The sequence below is a fragment of the Drosophila bipectinata genome, chromosome XR (genome assembly GCF_030179905.1).
Source record: "Drosophila bipectinata strain 14024-0381.07 chromosome XR, DbipHiC1v2, whole genome shotgun sequence".
Lineage (NCBI taxonomy): Eukaryota > Metazoa > Arthropoda > Insecta > Diptera > Drosophilidae > Drosophila > Drosophila bipectinata.
Window position 1 is genome coordinate 21,014,348 of NC_091735.1, and position 18,203 is coordinate 21,032,550.

General features: G+C 36.5%; 1 protein-coding gene across 32 annotated transcripts in view; it reads left to right on the top strand.

The window, feature by feature from the left end:
- Positions 1–18,203, top strand: part of dlg1 (discs large 1) — a 48,034-nt gene that overhangs the window by 20,417 nt on the left and 9,414 nt on the right. For 8 of the 32 annotated variants that reach the window (XM_017244026.3, XM_017244028.3, XM_017244016.3 and 5 more), the window contains 4 exons: positions 2,577–2,747; positions 13,347–13,904; positions 13,968–14,664; positions 17,485–17,572. In XM_017244026.3, the coding sequence (XP_017099515.2) occupies positions 2,577–2,747; positions 13,347–13,904; positions 13,968–14,664; positions 17,485–17,572 (1,514 nt within the window). Of the gene's footprint in view, positions 1–772; positions 1,254–2,576; positions 2,748–4,886; positions 5,234–5,763; positions 6,121–11,132; positions 11,157–13,346; positions 13,905–13,967; positions 14,665–17,484; positions 17,573–18,203 lie in introns of those variants that run through there. The other 24 variants (XM_017244035.3, XM_017244042.3, XM_017244023.3 and 21 more) reach the window with 16 other exon arrangements.

Sequence of the window (18,203 nt, forward strand, 5' to 3'; positions counted from 1 at the left end):
GCCAATTGAAAAGAAAACAAACTTTTCCTTTGAATTGCTCATATTTTCCGCTTCCTTGTCAGCAAAATAAATCAAAACCAGCCCCAGTAGAGATCATAAATATTAGTTTAATGGAAAGAGAGGGGATATACTCTTCTTGAAACCGGAATCGGGCAGTATATGTCGACTGTATAATGTGCCGCCACAGTATTATGTTTAAATCAGAGTGCTTCTTTCCAATAATTGTTTATTGTTTACCGTTATTTTTTTTTTTTGGGAAAAATGAACTCGGAAAGCGTAGCGCCGTCCACTGTATTTATTTATTTTGCTTTGAGTGGGTGGCAAGTACCTCCCCCGAACCCCTTGCGAAAATTGAAATGGCAAACAGATTTTCATTCGAGAGAGGTGCGTCTGTATTTGTGCAAAAAAAAAAAAAAACAAACAAAGCGAGAGAGTGGGGGAGCCTGGAAATGGAAATGGAGATGGCGATGGAGAGAGACAAAGATGACAGGTTGCTGATTTCAATCTCATTCGTTCCAGCTTTTCCGCCATTTCCGCTTCTCTTTCTGTCGCTCTCTGTGTGTGTATGTGTGTGTGTATGCCAACTTGTTGCTATCGCAACTCTTCTCCAAAAAAAAAAAAGAAAAGAAAGACATAACTGTAAAAAAAAATACATCACAATTTCCGTTTGATGTTTGCCTTTGAATTTAATTTTTGTGTTTATTTTGTGTTTGTTTTTCTTGAATTATAAATGGGCCTTTGATTTCTAGCATTTAGCCAGGCCATTTATTTTCCTTTGACCGCCGAATTTAGGCCGCAAAGTTCACTAAACGAATAATATTTATTCAATTATTCAAAAATACCAACAAACTCAAGAAAATGAAACGCACAAAGTGAAAACCGAAAGACTCAACAAATCAAGAACATAAGCAGGGATATTTGAAACCACCGATAAATAAAAAATCAAAATAAACTTTTCATCGAAAGACGGAATTCTGTGAGAAATGATCGACTGGGTGTCGATAGTGCGGCACTCGCGGCGCCGCTTCTCAAATTATGTCGGCTCGCGGTCGCCGGTCCGCATGCGGCGTCGCCGGCGTCAGTTGACGGCGCCGCCACCTCAGCAGCAGTTGCAACAACAACAGCAGCAGCAGCAACAGCAACAACAGCAGCAGCAACAACACCAATCTCGTGAACGACAAAAAAAGGACGAAAAAAAGGATAAAGTTAAAGAATCAAGCAGCGGCTCTCGGTATGCCTGCTGTTGCGCCAATGTAAGTTTAAGGTTGGAGATATGTATGTATACTCATAGATACTCATATATTTATAGAGGGTATACTATGAAACGATAACCAAAAGCCTTATTTTTATATCTTTATTACCCTATTATATCCTTATTATTATTATTTTTATATTATTATTATTAGATTTGATTACCTTATTATAAACATACATATGTACCTAGTACTCGCAAATATCTTCTCCTTTTAAAGATCCGGGTTTCAATTCTAATTTTAAAAGAAACATTGTTAATTGAAATCAAATTAATTTCAAACAAATGGTGTAAGGTTAGAGGCATATATTTATGAATTTTAAATTATTGCTATCTTCACTTTAAAAATACTCAAATAAATACCGAAATTCTTTTTCACTCAATATTAATTATAATATTTCTCAACATGTTTCGAAAAGAAAAAGGACATTCTTATGTATGTAACTCAATTAAGACGATATGGAATGGTACAAAATTTTTATGTACATACATATAGTAAAATCCATTTGTATCATATATTTATGAAAGAAGGTTTTATAAAGAAGACAGATATGTAAGTTAAGAACTCATCAGCTTTCTTCCTTTTAAATAGAATTACATAATAAAATTCAGTTCCGGTTTTCTACAAAAATACAATTCATAAACAATTATAACAAATACAAAATATAAAATATACAAAATATAAACCAAGAACTTTCTTAGTGGTGTAACTTTTTTTTAGTATGTAATTTTAAAATTGAGTGTAATTAAAAGTTTTAAGTATTTTAAAACTCGAAAAACTTATAAAAGCTTTGTTAGTTCCAATCCACTTTAAATACTTAATCCCTTTACTGTGAAATATACTCCAAAAGTACCAGGGATTAATACTTAAACTAGTGTATTAAATAATACATTAACTATAATTCTATGGGAATAAAACACAAAAACAACGGGATTACTTGGTAGGGCTTGAGTTATTTTCCTTAAAGAATCATAGCCATGAGAAACCTGGCCTTTGGTGCTGAACAATATATATATTTTCTGAACAACAATATAAATACAATATACACAGAAATGTAAAATCAATTATATTCCTACAATAACTATAATAATCCTCTTCTATAAATACCCTCCTGCAAATACTCTTGAAGCACCGGGCATCTTAACTTTAATTTACTTTCTCTAAAAAGTATCGTTTTCTCACAGGTTGGTAAGATTTTTATGAATATAAGTTCTAAGAAGCTCTAAGAAGTATTATAATTATTTTAAAATAAAATTGTTATTTAATTAAGCACTACCTAGACTATCTTTAACGCTTTTGTTTACCTCTTACGTATATCCGTAGAACCAGCGGATGCGCATAGAATCAGATACGGAAAACGCCAAGGAGGAGCCGGCCGAGCAGCAACAGCTGCAGCAGGTGCAGCGCAGCTCCCGATCGCCGCAGCAGCAGAACCAGCAACCTTTGACCCCAGCCCAGTCGCAGGGTTCGAAGCCGCGGAGTGGGTCGCAGACCGTAAGTCGCTGCAATTTAATTATTTGTGCCAATGGCTCCGGCTGAAAAGAATCCTTCAAAGACACCAAGCCACACAAGGACACACCTTCCAAACCGAAAATTCAGACATTCATCCTCGAAAAGCAAAAAAAAAATTAACCATAATATGCTTTTATGCCTGCTCTAAATTTTACTTTTAATTTTAATGTTAATTTTAATTTTTTTACAATTTTAATTATTATTTGTAATCCTAAGAAGTCTGCAATGAAAGGGAAACGGAAATGGGGAAAAGGGCAAATACTTTATATTGGAAAATTATCTTAAATAGGTTAAGTAAAGTATCTAGAGTAATCGATAAAGTCGATAGCTAATCGATATACTTGATAGTTCGCAATCGAAAAATAATCAAATTGGGAAAAAGACGTTTATTAATTAGAAAGACAAATTATTCGAATCCTTTATTAAATACTTTTTAAAGTAAATTCGATTTTTTTGTGGCTTTAAATAATTTTCTTATGTTTCTTATAGCAATTATAGCAATTAATGTAAATTATATATAACTTTAATATTCTATATATATTTTTTTAATTAAAGCATTTAAATCCATTTTTTAAATGGAAAATCTTTAACTTTGAAAGTCCATTTAATAATTAAAACAATTACATAAATTGTTTTTCTTACATTCATTGGCTAAATATATTAGATTTTGAAATCTTAACAAAATCTATTCAAATTTTAAACTCAATATATCCGAACTCGTATATTTTTATCAATATTATCCTTATTATCTTCAAAATCAATATTATCCTTATCCAACCAGTTTTATTTTAAGAAAAAAATCATACTAATATGAAAATCTGAAAGATTTTAACATTTAAATCCTTTATTATTTTAACTAACTTTATGATTAATCTTAAATTAGCCTTTAAATACTATAAGCTGGCCCACAAACTCCCTAAGTACCCAATACAAAATTACCTTTCCAAAACGCTCCCTTTGTTACTCAAACTGCTCTGAAATTGAATTTTTCATGTGACATTTGAGTTGGAAAAGTGGTTGGTGGGCATGGCATTTGAAATGCACTTCCTGCCTCGAGGGCCTTAATTATTCAGACTTAAACGCAGCCAATTTAGAGTCGCAGTGTAATTGGGAGCACGCCTACTTTATATATTATATGTATTTTATATGTATATTGTATGTATATAGTACATAAACCCTTTACTTTCCGCTTTTCATTTTGAGGCTCCTTGTGAGCTTGAGTTTGTGGGCCAAGCGCCGCCTGTTTCCGTTTCCGGTGCGTTGCAGACGCCATTGTACTTTATTGTATTTTAGCCAGGTTCCAGACCGCCTTGTACCATAAAAGCGTCGAAAAAAATGTTGAGCCTATTCTACTAATTTTAAGGAAGCATTTTTTCAATGCATGATGCAGCGATAATGCAATTTTTATTTTTAATTACATTTGTTAACTTAAGTTTTTTTTTGCATGATTTGTTAAGTTTAATTTTTATTTTTACTAAAAAATAATAAAATTTTATTTTGTATTTTATGAAACATTTATTGTGAAAAATATATGCATATATATTGCGCTTATTATTTGATTTGTTTGTTTTTATCGCTTGATAATGGTTTGTATTGATTTTTTATTTAATTATTTTAAACAAAATGCTTTAAATTTATGGCACGATCGTATGTGTTAGCCTGGACGCAAACCAAAACGGGTATTTATAGTATTTTATGGCAAAAGTGGTGAGTTGGCTTGCTCTTCCCGCTAGTGTGACCAAAGGTCCGGCATTCTTCTGCAATTTTTAAACAATATAGGAAAATATAATATAGGAAAATATAATATAAAAATTAAAATACATCTTTAAATGGTTATATAGAATTATATATTTTTATAACTCCCTAAAATATATACATAATTCTTCCCTAAACTATCGGCTTACTTTGAGGATCATCCTACGGTCTCTCTATTTTGCGAAATCTCCAAGACTGGTTAAGTCAGAATGAAGATACAGCTTAGATTATGTTTCCCTACATCTTTCCACTCCCTTCTCATATTTTGAACATTTCCACCCGATTCATACAATCCCGCCCGCTTCGCCAGAGAGGAGTACAGTGTGACCCTCGCCAGATAGACTCCAATCATCTGGCAACACTGTAGCTGGGTGTGTTGTTTTCGGTTTTTTCGGTTCTTCGCTCCTCGGTTAGCGCGTTTCTTTTTTTGTTTTTGTGGCTTGTTTTTTGTGCGCGTTTTGAAATGTGAATTAAATATGAATCGCTAATAGGAATACACAAGAGGCGTGAGTGAGCGAGTGTAGAGCTATTTTCGATTGTGGCGGCGGGAGTGGAGTGTCGCGTAACCGAGTGGGGGAGAGAGCGAAAGAGTCAATCGGATTCCATTGCACGGCGAGGCATTGCCAGCGCTAACGAAAAAGGCAGGCAAAGGTTTTTTTTTTTTCTTTCGTTCGTCTTACAAGATCGATATTGCCAACAAAACAAAAAGGCGTGTGAGTGTGCGTGCGGGCCTTGCAACAAGAAATGTGCAACATGCTAGGCTAAATGCAACGTCAACAACAACAACAACAACAAAACCACAATAAACGCCGCTCCAGAACATGCAACACCAATACAGGCGCACGCAAAAAATAGAACCGCCGAGCGAGAGCGAGAGAGAGCTATCGTTGCCATTTACTGCCAACAATAAATAAATAATTCAGTGCTCGCCGCCGACCACCGCCGCACTGTTTGCTTCTCTCTCTCTCTCTCTCACATTCTCCCACAACCGCGCGCTGTTTTAGTTTTTTTTTTTTTTGTTAAATACGTATCTTTTTTTTTTTTTTTATTTGTTCGTTTACCAATTGTGTGTTTGGCTTTTTGTTTTTGCGGCGACACTTGGTCAGCGTCTGTCGGAGAGTGAAGAAGAGCAGCAGCCAAGAGATCGCCGACGTACGCACACACACACACATATGCGCGTGCCCGCGGAAAATCAAGTAAATTTCGATTTTGTGTGATTTTTGTTGTTGTTGTTGTTATCTAGTGCAAAGCTCGACCGATTTGTTGGATAATCACCCAACCCGGCACTTAAAAGCTGAAATATATAGTAACGCCTTGAAGAAGAAGAAGACGGCAGCAGCCGCCTCTAACACACACGCAGACACACGGACACGCGGCAGCCGGCATTCGTTAGTGTGTTGGTGAATTTTTCAAAAACGGTTTTTTCAAAAAAAAAAAAAAAAAGTGATAGTAGTAGTGTCGCGAAAAGGATTCGAAAACAAAAAAAAAAAACAACAACAACAAGTCGATAGAGATGACAACACGGAAAAAGAAGCGCGACGGCGGCGGCAGCGGTGGCGGCTTCATCAAGAAGGTCTCCTCGCTCTTCAACTTGGATTCGGTAAAGATCAGCTCCAAAGCTCCACCTCCCACATATCCAGTAGTAGTGTACCACCACCACCACCACCCGATCGACCCAATTTTTATGCAATATCCGGCGATCTTTTGGCATCGACTGGGGGGGCGATGATTCCATGGTTTATTTATAACGAAATTTCGCTAGCCAGGCCAGACGGACCAGGCCAGAAAAGCTGGCCAACAATTCTAGACATGTGTGGTTACAGTCACAGGCGTGAACATTGAGATTCATCCCCCCTCATTCAATAAGAATGATGGTCTTACCCTTCCTTTAATTTTTGCCATCACTGTGGTGTCATCACCAGTGACTTTGCATTGAAAACAACAACAAAAATAAAAACAAGAAGAAAACAAATATAAAAAATATATATGTAGAAAAAAAAAGAGACCATCTCCCTATCTCTGTCTATCATGAATGTCGCCTAATGCTAACGGTTCTTGTTCTTTTCTTTGCTCTTGTTGGCTTTTCTGTTATTGTTTTTATTGTTGCCGTTTGTTGAGTGCCCTTAATATCTCACTCTGGCATTCAGCGCAGGCGTAGCCCTCTCTCCCAGCTTTTCACTCCTCCTCCCTTCCCCTTGCTCTCGCTCTCGCTCTCTCTCCAATTTTCTTGGCTCTTTCTCTTTGACTGCACTTGTCCCCAATTTGATTCTCTCTCCCTCTAGCTGCTAGAAATAGTTGTCGTGCCACCCACCAAAATAAAAAAAAAGAAAGAGGAATTTACAGTAAAAACTGACTAAAGAGAACAGTCGCATCTCTCTCTGGCTCTCTCTCTTGGTATCTCTCTCTTGACCCAGCCAGCCACTTGGAAATTATAAACAAAGCACGTCATTCATTGAAGGCAACAAAATAATTCCGAAGGACAAGTCTATATATTGAGCCATAATTTTAGTTCACCCCCCCTCCCTCTACCCCTCCCCCTTGGGGGGTATAATGACTTTGGATTTCCGTTTCGGTTACTCGCAGGTGTTTCCAGATCGCCGTCACGTCCCGTTCGCCATATATCTGCATATTATATGGTACTATATAGTATATCTATTTTTTTAGCGTCCGATTTGATCAATGAAGTGCAACGCAGCTTGACGCATTCCATATTGCGTTCATTTTGTTGCCAATTTATGCTTATGGCCCACAGATATGGTTGCGGTATACGAGTATATATCTTTTGTGATTCATTCGGCGGCGGTCTCCACAAGAATCGGCGGGGTCTTGAGTCATTTTTAGAAAATCGTGTGTAAAGTTTAGTGTTTATAATATATTGCTCAGAGAAAAGTTGGGTTTCTATGGGATTAGGAATATATAAAGATTATATAGATAGGATTTTTATTATAAATATATTTATTTATATTTTATTATGTATATTTTGAGTAATTTTTCGAGACTTTTATATAGAAAGTATAGAGTTTCTAATATAAAATTCAGTTTATAATTGAATATTAAACTATTAAATGGGAATGAATAAAGTATTATTTAAATAGTTATGTTATATTTTGAGTCATTTTTAGAAACTTTTATAGAAGTATATTGAAAGTATACTTTTTGTAATATATTACTGAGAGATACTTGTGATCTATAGAGTATAAAGACGATTTATTATTATAAAGTATTATTTTATTAATTTTTGAGTCATATTTAGAGACTTTTATATAAAAAGCTAAGTTTGTATAGGATATAAAGTTGGATAGGATTAGATAGGATAGGATTGTTTATTATAAAATTAATTATATTATTATTGTACTAAGAAAGAAAGTGTACTTTAGTAAAATATTATTGAGAGAAAAGTGAGGTTTGTATAGCAATGTTTTATATATAAAGAATATATTCAAAGAGTATTTGTTATTATAAACTATTATTTCCATAAGTTTTATATTATATTTTGAGTCATTTTTATATAGAAAGTGCGAAAGATGAAAGATATATTCCTAAATATATTATTTAGGAATTAAGGAATTTATGTAAAGTACAGTGATATAATAAGACATAATAGGTTTCTAAAAACAATGGCTAGTTATATGATTGGCTTCTATAAGAATGTTTGGTATTTGGAGTAATTTTCGTCATAAAATATTATAATGTTGAGTCTTGAGTCATTTTTTGAGGAACCTTTATTATGAAATAATTATATCCCGGATTCCTGTCATCTTCCGAGTCATTTTGAGGGGCTTTATATAAAGTACAGTGTATATTGTGTAGAATATTTTAAGGAAATATAGGTTCATATAGTAAGTAATAATATAATGTTTAATTTTTGGGGAATTTTGTGTAAAATAAAGTAAATTGGCATATGTTTAGAGAAGAGTTAGGTTCTTATAGGAATTTATGGAATATAGGAGAATAAAATATAATAATATTGATTCGATTGTTGTTCTTTAAGAACTTTTGCTAAGAAATATTATTATATTTAATACTTAAACCCCTTTTAAAAACTACCTAAAGTTACTCCCCAAAATAAAGCCCCTCAACCTCGATAACTTGAGAGTAATTTTAATAAAATAAGCCCTAAAAAAAGTGTATATTTTTTGCATTAATGGATTCTCCAACCGCAGTGATGCATCTGATTTAATTTTTAGCAGAAAAGCACTTAGACACCCCCCGTCCCTCCACTGACTCATCGGTGGGGAATGCATGGCACTATCTGGGCACTAGCATCCACATATCTCTTTAGTTTCCAAATTGGAATTTATATTCTTTGAGAATTTTATCGTCTATGGGTTTTCCGCATTTTTTTGGATGACGACTCTACCACCCTCCCCACCCCCCTTTCCCCTTCCCCCTTCCAGCATAGGTTTATCATAGATTAGATATGGCGCCCCCACTCGGGCCGATATGATTTGTTTTGGGCTTAGTCGCTACTACCCCACCCATCCCCCTGCTACTGCCACTAATTTCAAGGGTGGGCTCTGCTTAACAACAAACTTAAAAAAAAAAAAAAAAAAACTCTATCGTACCTCGTTGGCCCCGTTAATGTTGCGTGCTCGTCTAGGGGTCTTTGGTGGCTTGTTCCAAGTCTTGTGCTTGTTCCCCCACCACCCCTTGCCATCGCCCTACGCCCACTGGCCATTACCTCCTCGACACGCCCGCTCTTATTAAGTGAGTTCCGATTGTTAACTTTATGATGTAATTTTTCTTTTTTTTTTTTTTTTTTTGCTTATGGTGCTGCTGGTGTTGTTTCTTTGGGTATTTTTCTTTTCGGGTCGGAGTGGAACAAAAAAAAGTGTAACCAGAGTCGTCAGCGGAAGCAGAAGTGGCACGAACCTTGTTGGCCAAAGTGCCAAAGCCACAGTGGTCACTCGCTAAAGGGGATGGGTGGCTTAAGTCGGTTGAGTAAAGGGATATAAGGGATTAATTAGGGGAGGATGTCAGGGGTATGTTACCGAGGAAATTATATAGTTTCTTGAACAGGTTTTCAAGAAATAATAAATCCTATTACTATCAAAAAACAATTTAAAAGATATCCGGTACTTCCTTATCTATATCCTTATCTACTTCCTTCTAATATCCCTTCTTCCTTAAGTCCCTAGACAGTAGGGCAGAATATTATAAACCACTAGAAAATAAAAAAAGAATATACTATAGACTATATGACTATAGACTTATAGTACCTATTAGTACTTTGTAATGAGTAGCCCAATAGAGACAAATACCATCGTAATATGCATTAGCTTTTCAAAGATAGAACCTCAATAATTCTACGAAAATAAATCCCTTAACTATATCATACCAAATACTTCCTTATAAATGCCATAACAAACAACAAACAAAGAAAATCATAGACTGTATGATATGATACCCGGTACTTTAATATCAATTTTCCAATATGATATCCCAGCTAATATCAATATTAGCCAATTGGAAGAATATTATCTATAAATGCAATAGTTCTTCAAAGGTAGAAACACCAAATTCCACCTAAAAAAAGAAAAAGATAAGCCCAGTAATCTTTAATAAATACCCCTAGACTCCCAAAATAACGGAAAAACTATAACCTAAACCCACATTAGATATTCAAAGGTAGATCTATAATAAAAGAATACAGGATATCTATACAGAATACATAGATATGTATATAGATACGTACGATATACACAGGATATCCTCGATCTATATTGTTGCTTGGAAGGTAAACCCCTCAATAATTCCAAATAAGATTTTTGACATAAAAGAATCTCTAAGCTATATGATAGCCGGTACTACTACACTTTATAGTACTCCTTATGGTACTGTACAGTATGAAAGGATATAAAATTCCCCAACAATTTAAAATACCATTCTTGGCAGACTCCCTTAATCCCTTAAATATATGATACCCAGTACTATTCCCTTTTAGGGAACCACCACTGTAAACTGCAGCAGGGAAGGCGATACCCTGGGCGATTAACCCTAAGCGCCTATTAATACTCTTAACCCGCCAGCTCGAGTTCCCCAGACGGCGTGCCCCGCCGACTTGACCCACTCCCAGGGTTAATTGGCAATTTTTCGCTAGAGGGGCTAGAGAGTGGGTGGCAGTGGGTTGGGGGGACAAGGGTTAATGCAAAATAAGCGAGAGAGAGAGAGAGAGAAACGCCCACTTGGGCTGCAGAAATGCACAAAATACACCGTGGCGGGTATTTGTTTTGGATTTTTGCTCATTTTGTTGGGGCGGGGGGGGGTGGGGTGGGGTTGGTATCGCGGTGTCGCCGCTTGATGGACTCATTGGCACTCGGCTGCTAATCAATGGAACTCGTTTAGAGGTGCCTCAGCTTGGTTTAAAGCCATTTTCAGAGGCTGTTAATTGAGAAACATGTGTGAATTGCAACGAGAGTGTTTTTTCGGCCACGGCCCAGTTAGTTCGAGAAACGCCATTGACACGGTTTCCCATCTCCGGCGAGGGTGTGGTCTTCTAACCTTTGGAGTATTCGGGGGGTTTTCTCGATCCAGGGATTAAGGTGGCCCCTATTTTCCTTTAATTTCTGATCCAAAAACCACTTTCTTTCACTTTCCAACAATCTCCAACAGCTTCACAAGGCGTCGTCGGGAAAGGTAAGCCACAAGTTGGACATAAGAGATATATCCAAAAGGGTGGGGTTACCTTTTCGATTTTTTGAGGATACTTGGGGGTCTATAAGGAATGGTTTTCATAAAAAAAATAATATGAAAATTTGATTTAAAAGTCGTTATGAAACAAATTTCAAGATAAATCTTAAAAGAAAGTCTAAAAAAAGTAAAGATTTTTAAAGATATATGATGATCTTAAGATTAAAGATTAAAGATAAAATACTCTTTCAAAATAATATGTTTTTTTTTTCTAGAAAATCTCATTAATTTTTCTTATAATAATTATAAATAATTTTATTTAAACTCTTTTCTCTGTTTCAACCCTTGAATAAAAATCGAAAATGGCAACCCTGCCCGCTCTCTCGAGCATCTCCGTTGTTTGTCTTCGTCTCTTAACTGCATTTGCATTTTATTTGTTTTTCTTCGTGTGTTTCGTCTTGTGTTTCGTCTTGTTTTTACTCATACTCCTTACTCACTCGTTCATCACTGAAAGAAAATACATGCATCTAGAATAATGAATAGAATAAGGCATTGGGAAGGTCGCAGTAGCTGCTTAGCATCCGAAATCGTGCTTGGGAGCATTTATTTCAGCTGTAATTCAAGAAATCCCCCCAGACAGACCCTGAACACCAGACACGCTGGCAGATTGGAGGTTGAGAATTACAAAGTTGAGAAAAGTGCATCTATGACGGCATTTCAGATACTTTTTAATAATATTTTGTTGTAACTCTTCCGGAATATTATTTAAATTAAATGCTAAGACTAAGAAAGGCAGATATAGAATATAGACTAGATTTGGAACTGGTATTGGGACTGCAGGGAATCTTAATATGTTATTCCGTAGGAGAGTTATTAGGAAGACGATATATATCGGCCAAATAGACTATATTTTGTTGTCTTTTGTAGAATATGGTACTTCCCAGCCCTACGTAGAGTCCTTCTCATCTAGGACCTATAATCTATGGCACTTTGTTGTATATACATATGTACTATGGTCTATCACGTTTTAGACGATTTCAGTTTCTATATTTTCATTATTTGACGATATTATGCTGGGAGTACGTGTTGAAGCTAGAATAATCTACAAAAATAGTTAAAATCTTAATTTTTTTCAAATATTTCTTGCATTTTTATGATAATTCAGAATAATTGGTATGTTTTGGTTACTTTAAGGTCTTTAAGATCTGCTGGTTCTTAGGTTATAACAAAGCATTTTTATTATTAATAGATTAGAATAATATGAAAGAAAGATAGAACATAGACAGAAGATTGGATAAAAAGATTATAATAAGAGACAGCTTCTATTATTTTTCCCTTCAGTGTATGTATGTGTCATTATTACAAGCGATTAAAAGGCTTGATAGATTAATAATTTTTAAGAACATATATTTTTTATACTATTATTTTTGTATTACTTTGACTTGATAATTTTAATAATAATAAAATCCCAATTAGACACTAGAAATAGGAAATACTACGAAATATATAGGAAACTTGGTAGATAGGGTCATATATGTATATAGGAAAAGGTAGATAGAATAAGGATTTTAAGGATTATAAATCTTCTTATATGATCTTGAAATTATTTTTAAATTTCCAATGGGGTTTTTAAAGATTTAAATATTTTAAAGCAAAACATAGAGTATAACTCTTGACGTTTGAAATATTTGGTTAAAATTATTTGAAATTTTCAAAAAAGGAAGAAAAATACTTTTCAAGAAAACATTCTTGTCAATGGATTTTGGATTTAATGGATGTTAAGGATTATTAGTATTTGAAATTATTATTTTTTGTTTTTAAATATGCTTCTTTTTATTTGTCTTTTATGAGAGTTTATTTTATAATATGCTATGTATATTTTATTATATAATATGCTTATTTTTATGAGCCTTAGTTAGCTTTCTAACAAGTATAATTTGTATAAAAACAACAAAAACCACTAAAATAAACCAGTAAAAGGTGGATAATTATCATTTAATTGATAATAATTATAATTTAATTTAAAAACTATATGTCTCATAACATTTAAATTAAAAAACTCTCACAAAAATCATAACACTCACTCATAAAACACCAAAAACTGACACCCTCAGTGTTCCAATACCCGACCCCCTCCCCCCAAGCCAATATCTGAGTACTAATCTTAATTTAAATTTTAAAAATTAACCAACGCAGGTGAATGGCGACGACAGCTGGCTGTACGAGGACATCCAGCTGGAGCGAGGCAACTCCGGACTGGGCTTCTCGATTGCCGGAGGCACCGACAATCCCCACATCGGCACCGACACCTCCATCTACATCACCAAGCTGATATCCGGCGGAGCAGCGGCCGCCGACGGCCGGCTGAGCATCAACGACATCATCGTTTCGGTGAACGAGGTGTCCGTGGTGGATGTGCCCCACGCCGCGGCGGTGGACGCCCTCAAGAAGGCCGGCAACGTCGTCAAGTTGCATGTGAAGCGGAAACGGGGCGGCACGGCGGCCACCACTCCGGGTGCCGGAACGGGTGCGGGGGATGCCCGGGACAGTGCCGCCCAAGGGCCGAAGGTCATTGAAATCGATCTGGTCAAGGGCGGCAAGGGCCTGGGCTTCTCGATAGCCGGCGGCATTGGCAACCAGCACATCCCCGGCGACAACGGCATCTACGTGACCAAGCTGATGGACGGCGGAGCGGCCCAGGTGGACGGGCGACTCTCCATCGGGGACAAGCTGATTGGAGTCCGCACCAACGGAGTGAGTCTCGGTAGCCCTTCTTGGAATCTTGTAAAGTAATTCCTATGTTTTTTTGGTTTTCAGAGCGAAAAGAATCTGGAGAATGTAACGCACGAACTGGCGGTGGCCACACTGAAGTCCATCACCGACAAGGTGACACTGATCGTGGGCAAGACCCAGCACCTGACCACCAGCGCCTCGGGCGGAGGAGGAGGCGGCCTCTCAACCGGCCAGCAGCTATCGCAGTCGCAGTCCCAGTTGGCGACCAGCCAGAGCCAGAGCCAAGTCCACCAGCAGCAGCAGCAGCAGCAGGCGCACATGACCAACTCGCAGTCAACAGGTGCGCTAAACAGTGTGGGCCATACGGTTGTGGATGCGGCGCCTCAGCCAGCACCAGCATCTGCAACCGGATCACCATCACCATCAGCATCTGCATCTGCATCAGTCATTGCCAGCAACACAAGCACAGTCACCACAGTCAGCAAAGTGCCGCCGTCGCTTAGCAATAATAGCAATAACATCAACAACAACATTACCAGCAGTAGCAGCAGCAGCAGCAGCAATGGCAACACCACCACCACCAACAACATTATCAACAACAACAACAACAGTAGCAGCAGCAGTGGCAACATACACGTTACAGCCTCTGCCGCAACACCACCCGCCTCTGCCCCAGCCACCTTCTATAACAATAACGCTTCCATGCCCGCCCTGCCTGTCGGCGAGTCCACCAATTCCAATACGAACACCATCCACCGCTCCCAATCACCCCAGCCGCGTCGTAAGCCTTTGATTTTTTTTAATTTTCTTAATTTTTTCTTAATTTTTATTTGAATTTTGTTCAATTATTAGCTTTATGGATGGTCCTGGACGAAGGCCTTTCCTTTGGGGAGTGAGATTCCCTGGGAATAGAGGCCTTTGGCGGGGAACTGTCGGAAACAGGGCTTGCACAACACTGTTGAGTATTGGAAAGTGTCTGAAAATCGGGGTCTCCACGAAAGACTTCCCTGGTCGATTCTGTCTCGTAAAGACTACTCTTGCAAAGTCGAAAGCATTTCTGCATTCTTCAGAAAGCTTGGAGGCCGGAGTAGAACCAAGTTGTTAAAAAGAAAATAAGGAAAAATTAGAAAGAACGAGGAAGAATTGCTTAGGAAATTGAAAATAAATAAAGTTCCTAAGTTTGAAGGAGTCTCCTAAATAATCTTTAATCTTTAAATCATCTTATAAGATAAATAATCCTAATCTTTAAATAAGGCTCCTAAGTTTGAAGGAGAAGAAAGTAAGATGATACGGTAGAGACCATTGTAGTTCAAACATGAGACCCTAAGAGAGTCGTGTTAGGGATTTAATTTTCTAGGAATTCTATTAGAAACGCTAAATTATAAGCGTGTTAGTAAATGTGAAACAGTGTTTCTCAAAACAGTGTTTTTGAAGTTAGGGATCTGTATTTTTTAGACAAATGGATAAACAGATCAATCTGAAATTTTAACACAATCTCAAACATATATCCCATGTAATAAACAAAGGGATTTATTTTCTAAAAGTTATTTCTATTTTTTTACGACAATTAAATGAAAAAACGTCAGTAAAAAAAGAGATTTTTTTCAAACTTAAGTCATATTGTTCAAAATAGTATTTTTTTTTTAAATTCTTTTGTTCATTAACTGCCGTAATAAAGTAGTTTAAAGAATCAATAAAGTTACTTGGTTTAAGATATTCCAAACTGACAAAAACGAGATCTTAGAACGTAGATTTTAGATTTTAGGCAAGCTAAAAACCTGTTAAAATTAGCTTCTAATTATCAATATAATTGTCTTGCAAGAATTGAAGTTTTCTTTCCAAGAAATATCTAAATATTCAACGAAAAACCCCTTAAGTATACGGAAAAAGGAATTAACCGTCCTGAACCTTTAAGATTATTCATTAGAATTGGCTTTTAGGCTTTTTATAGGAAAAGGCTTTAGGAATAGGCTTTTTATTCATGGGCTTTTAAGGTTTTTAAGGTTTTAAGGCTTTTTAAGGTTAGCATCTTTTTGGAAGCAGATAGATTTTATTTTATAATTTAATTTAAAAAAAATAATATTTTGTATATTATAAGTACAAAATAAGTAAATTGTTATTTAAAGAAAGTTTTGTAGGAACCATGTTATAAAGAATGTTCTGCTGAGATATTACAGAGAGATTATTACCCATCTTCATGAACCTCATCCAAGGTTAGAAGTTCATCTCTTTGAGACAAAAATATAATTTTTTTTTTTTTATAAATTTTATGTAAAGTAACACCTTCATTAAAAGACATTTTTGTAGCGAGTACTTTATAAGGAGTATCCTGCAAAGGTGTTACAGGGGGCCGATTTTCCGACCAGGTTAGACCAAAACAGTGACTGAAATCTAAAGAAAGTGATCCGATGAAAGAGATATCGAATATTTACAATTGTATGTGTTTTCTTTCTATAAAAAAGGCATTAAAATAAAATGTGTCAACAGTTATGTGCAAGCTCTGATCATAGGTCTTACTTTTCTTTTATTTTCCTTTCTTTACTTTCCATACTCTTCGTTTTTCCTTTCGTTTCTTACTAATTGTTAGTTGTTTAACCTCATTTTCCTGTGGATTATAATTTCCTGGCAGGTGTCTTTATTGAAGTTCCCACTTGAATAAATCCACCTGCCTCCGGCTACATTTCAAATCCCAACATATTCCAATCCCAAATCCCATCTGCCGACATGTTTGGACATGTTCTATTGCTATTGCCGACATGCTTAGACATGTTCTATTGCTATTGCTGCTCTGCTTTCTGAGTTCCTGGAAAAAGTCACTTACATTCTCACATGCTGGAAGCTGCTACCCCGTTCTAGCCACGCCCTTATCACGCCCCCGTAGCTACCAACCCCCTCCCCCCAGTTTGCTGCCCCCCCGTCCCTAGATATTGTGCAACAGATAACCATCTCAATGTGGAACCCACACATCCGATTTGATTTTTTGTGTTGTTTGTGTATATAAAGGTGTTTCTAGTTCTGTACATATAACCATTAACGGTGTGTGCGAATGTGGATAGTGCGTGTGTGTGCGAGTGGGCGTCTGTTGGTGTTGTTCTGGGCGGTGATCAATATATAACCTCTTCAGTTTCCGTTTTGTTGTCTTCCGTTTCCGTTTCCGTTTCCGTTGGCCGTTTCCTCATTTTTTTTGTCGCTGTCTTTTGGTTTGGTTCTCTCTCTCTTTTACTCGTGTTGCCTTTTTGTCTCTGTCCCTTTTGCGTTCGTCTCTCTCTCTCTCTCTGTTATTGCCTTTTAAGATTCTTCAAGGAATTTAATTTACTTTCTTGGACGCTGAACTTGCTCGCAAGAAGTCTTCTCATTATTTATTCAAGCTTTATTAACCGCTCTCTTTTTATGTCTCTTGTCTTTACCTATCTGTTTCTTTCTCTCTCTCTCTCTCTCTCCATCTATCTATCTCTCTTTGTCTATATTATCTTGATCCATATGTCTTAATAACTATAACCATTCAATGTGCTACGATAAATACAAATATCGAAACGATATCTCGAAATGCCAACGATAAACCTTAAACCTAAACATCCAACAATTTCTGATAACAACCTAGAGCCCGGCTCGCGCTACGCATCCACAAATGTCCTGGCCGCCGTACCACCAGGAACTCCGCGCGCCGTTAGCACCGAGGACATAACCAGGTGAGTTTATCACTCCAATGGATGTATTGGGCAATTGAGTAGATTTCAAGAGCACCTTTTATGCTTAGTTTGCATTTGTCTCGAAGGACCAAAATCCAAAAGGAAATCAAGTCAGTTAGTTTAAACTAAGCTTCTATGCATGGGCCTCAAAGGAACAATTCTGTACCTTTCATTCCATATCCAGGAAAAATTATCAGGATTACGTTTTAATCTGACTAAGCATTAGGGTCAAAGGAACAAACTCTATTTTAATCTCTGTTTTGTCAGGAACCAGGTTGGAAGTAGATTTTAATCTGAGCTCTTGTCTCGAAGGACCAATTTCGTTTTTTTTTTAAAGAAAAAAAGCCAGTAGATTTTAACAAAGATAGTAGATTTCATACCAACTATGCAATTGGCTATGAAGGTCCATTTCCATTTCTGCTTCATTATAATCCATAGGGAGGTAACAAAGTCAGGAGCAGATTTAAAACTTATAATAAATTTGTCCCGAAGGACCAACTTTAAAGCTTCTATGCATTTGGAACGAAGAACCAATTCTGTATCATTCAAGACATAGTTAGAGTACAATGTCAGGAGTACCTTTTAAACTATGTATGTGTCGCGAAGGACACAATTTATATATTCTTAAAGA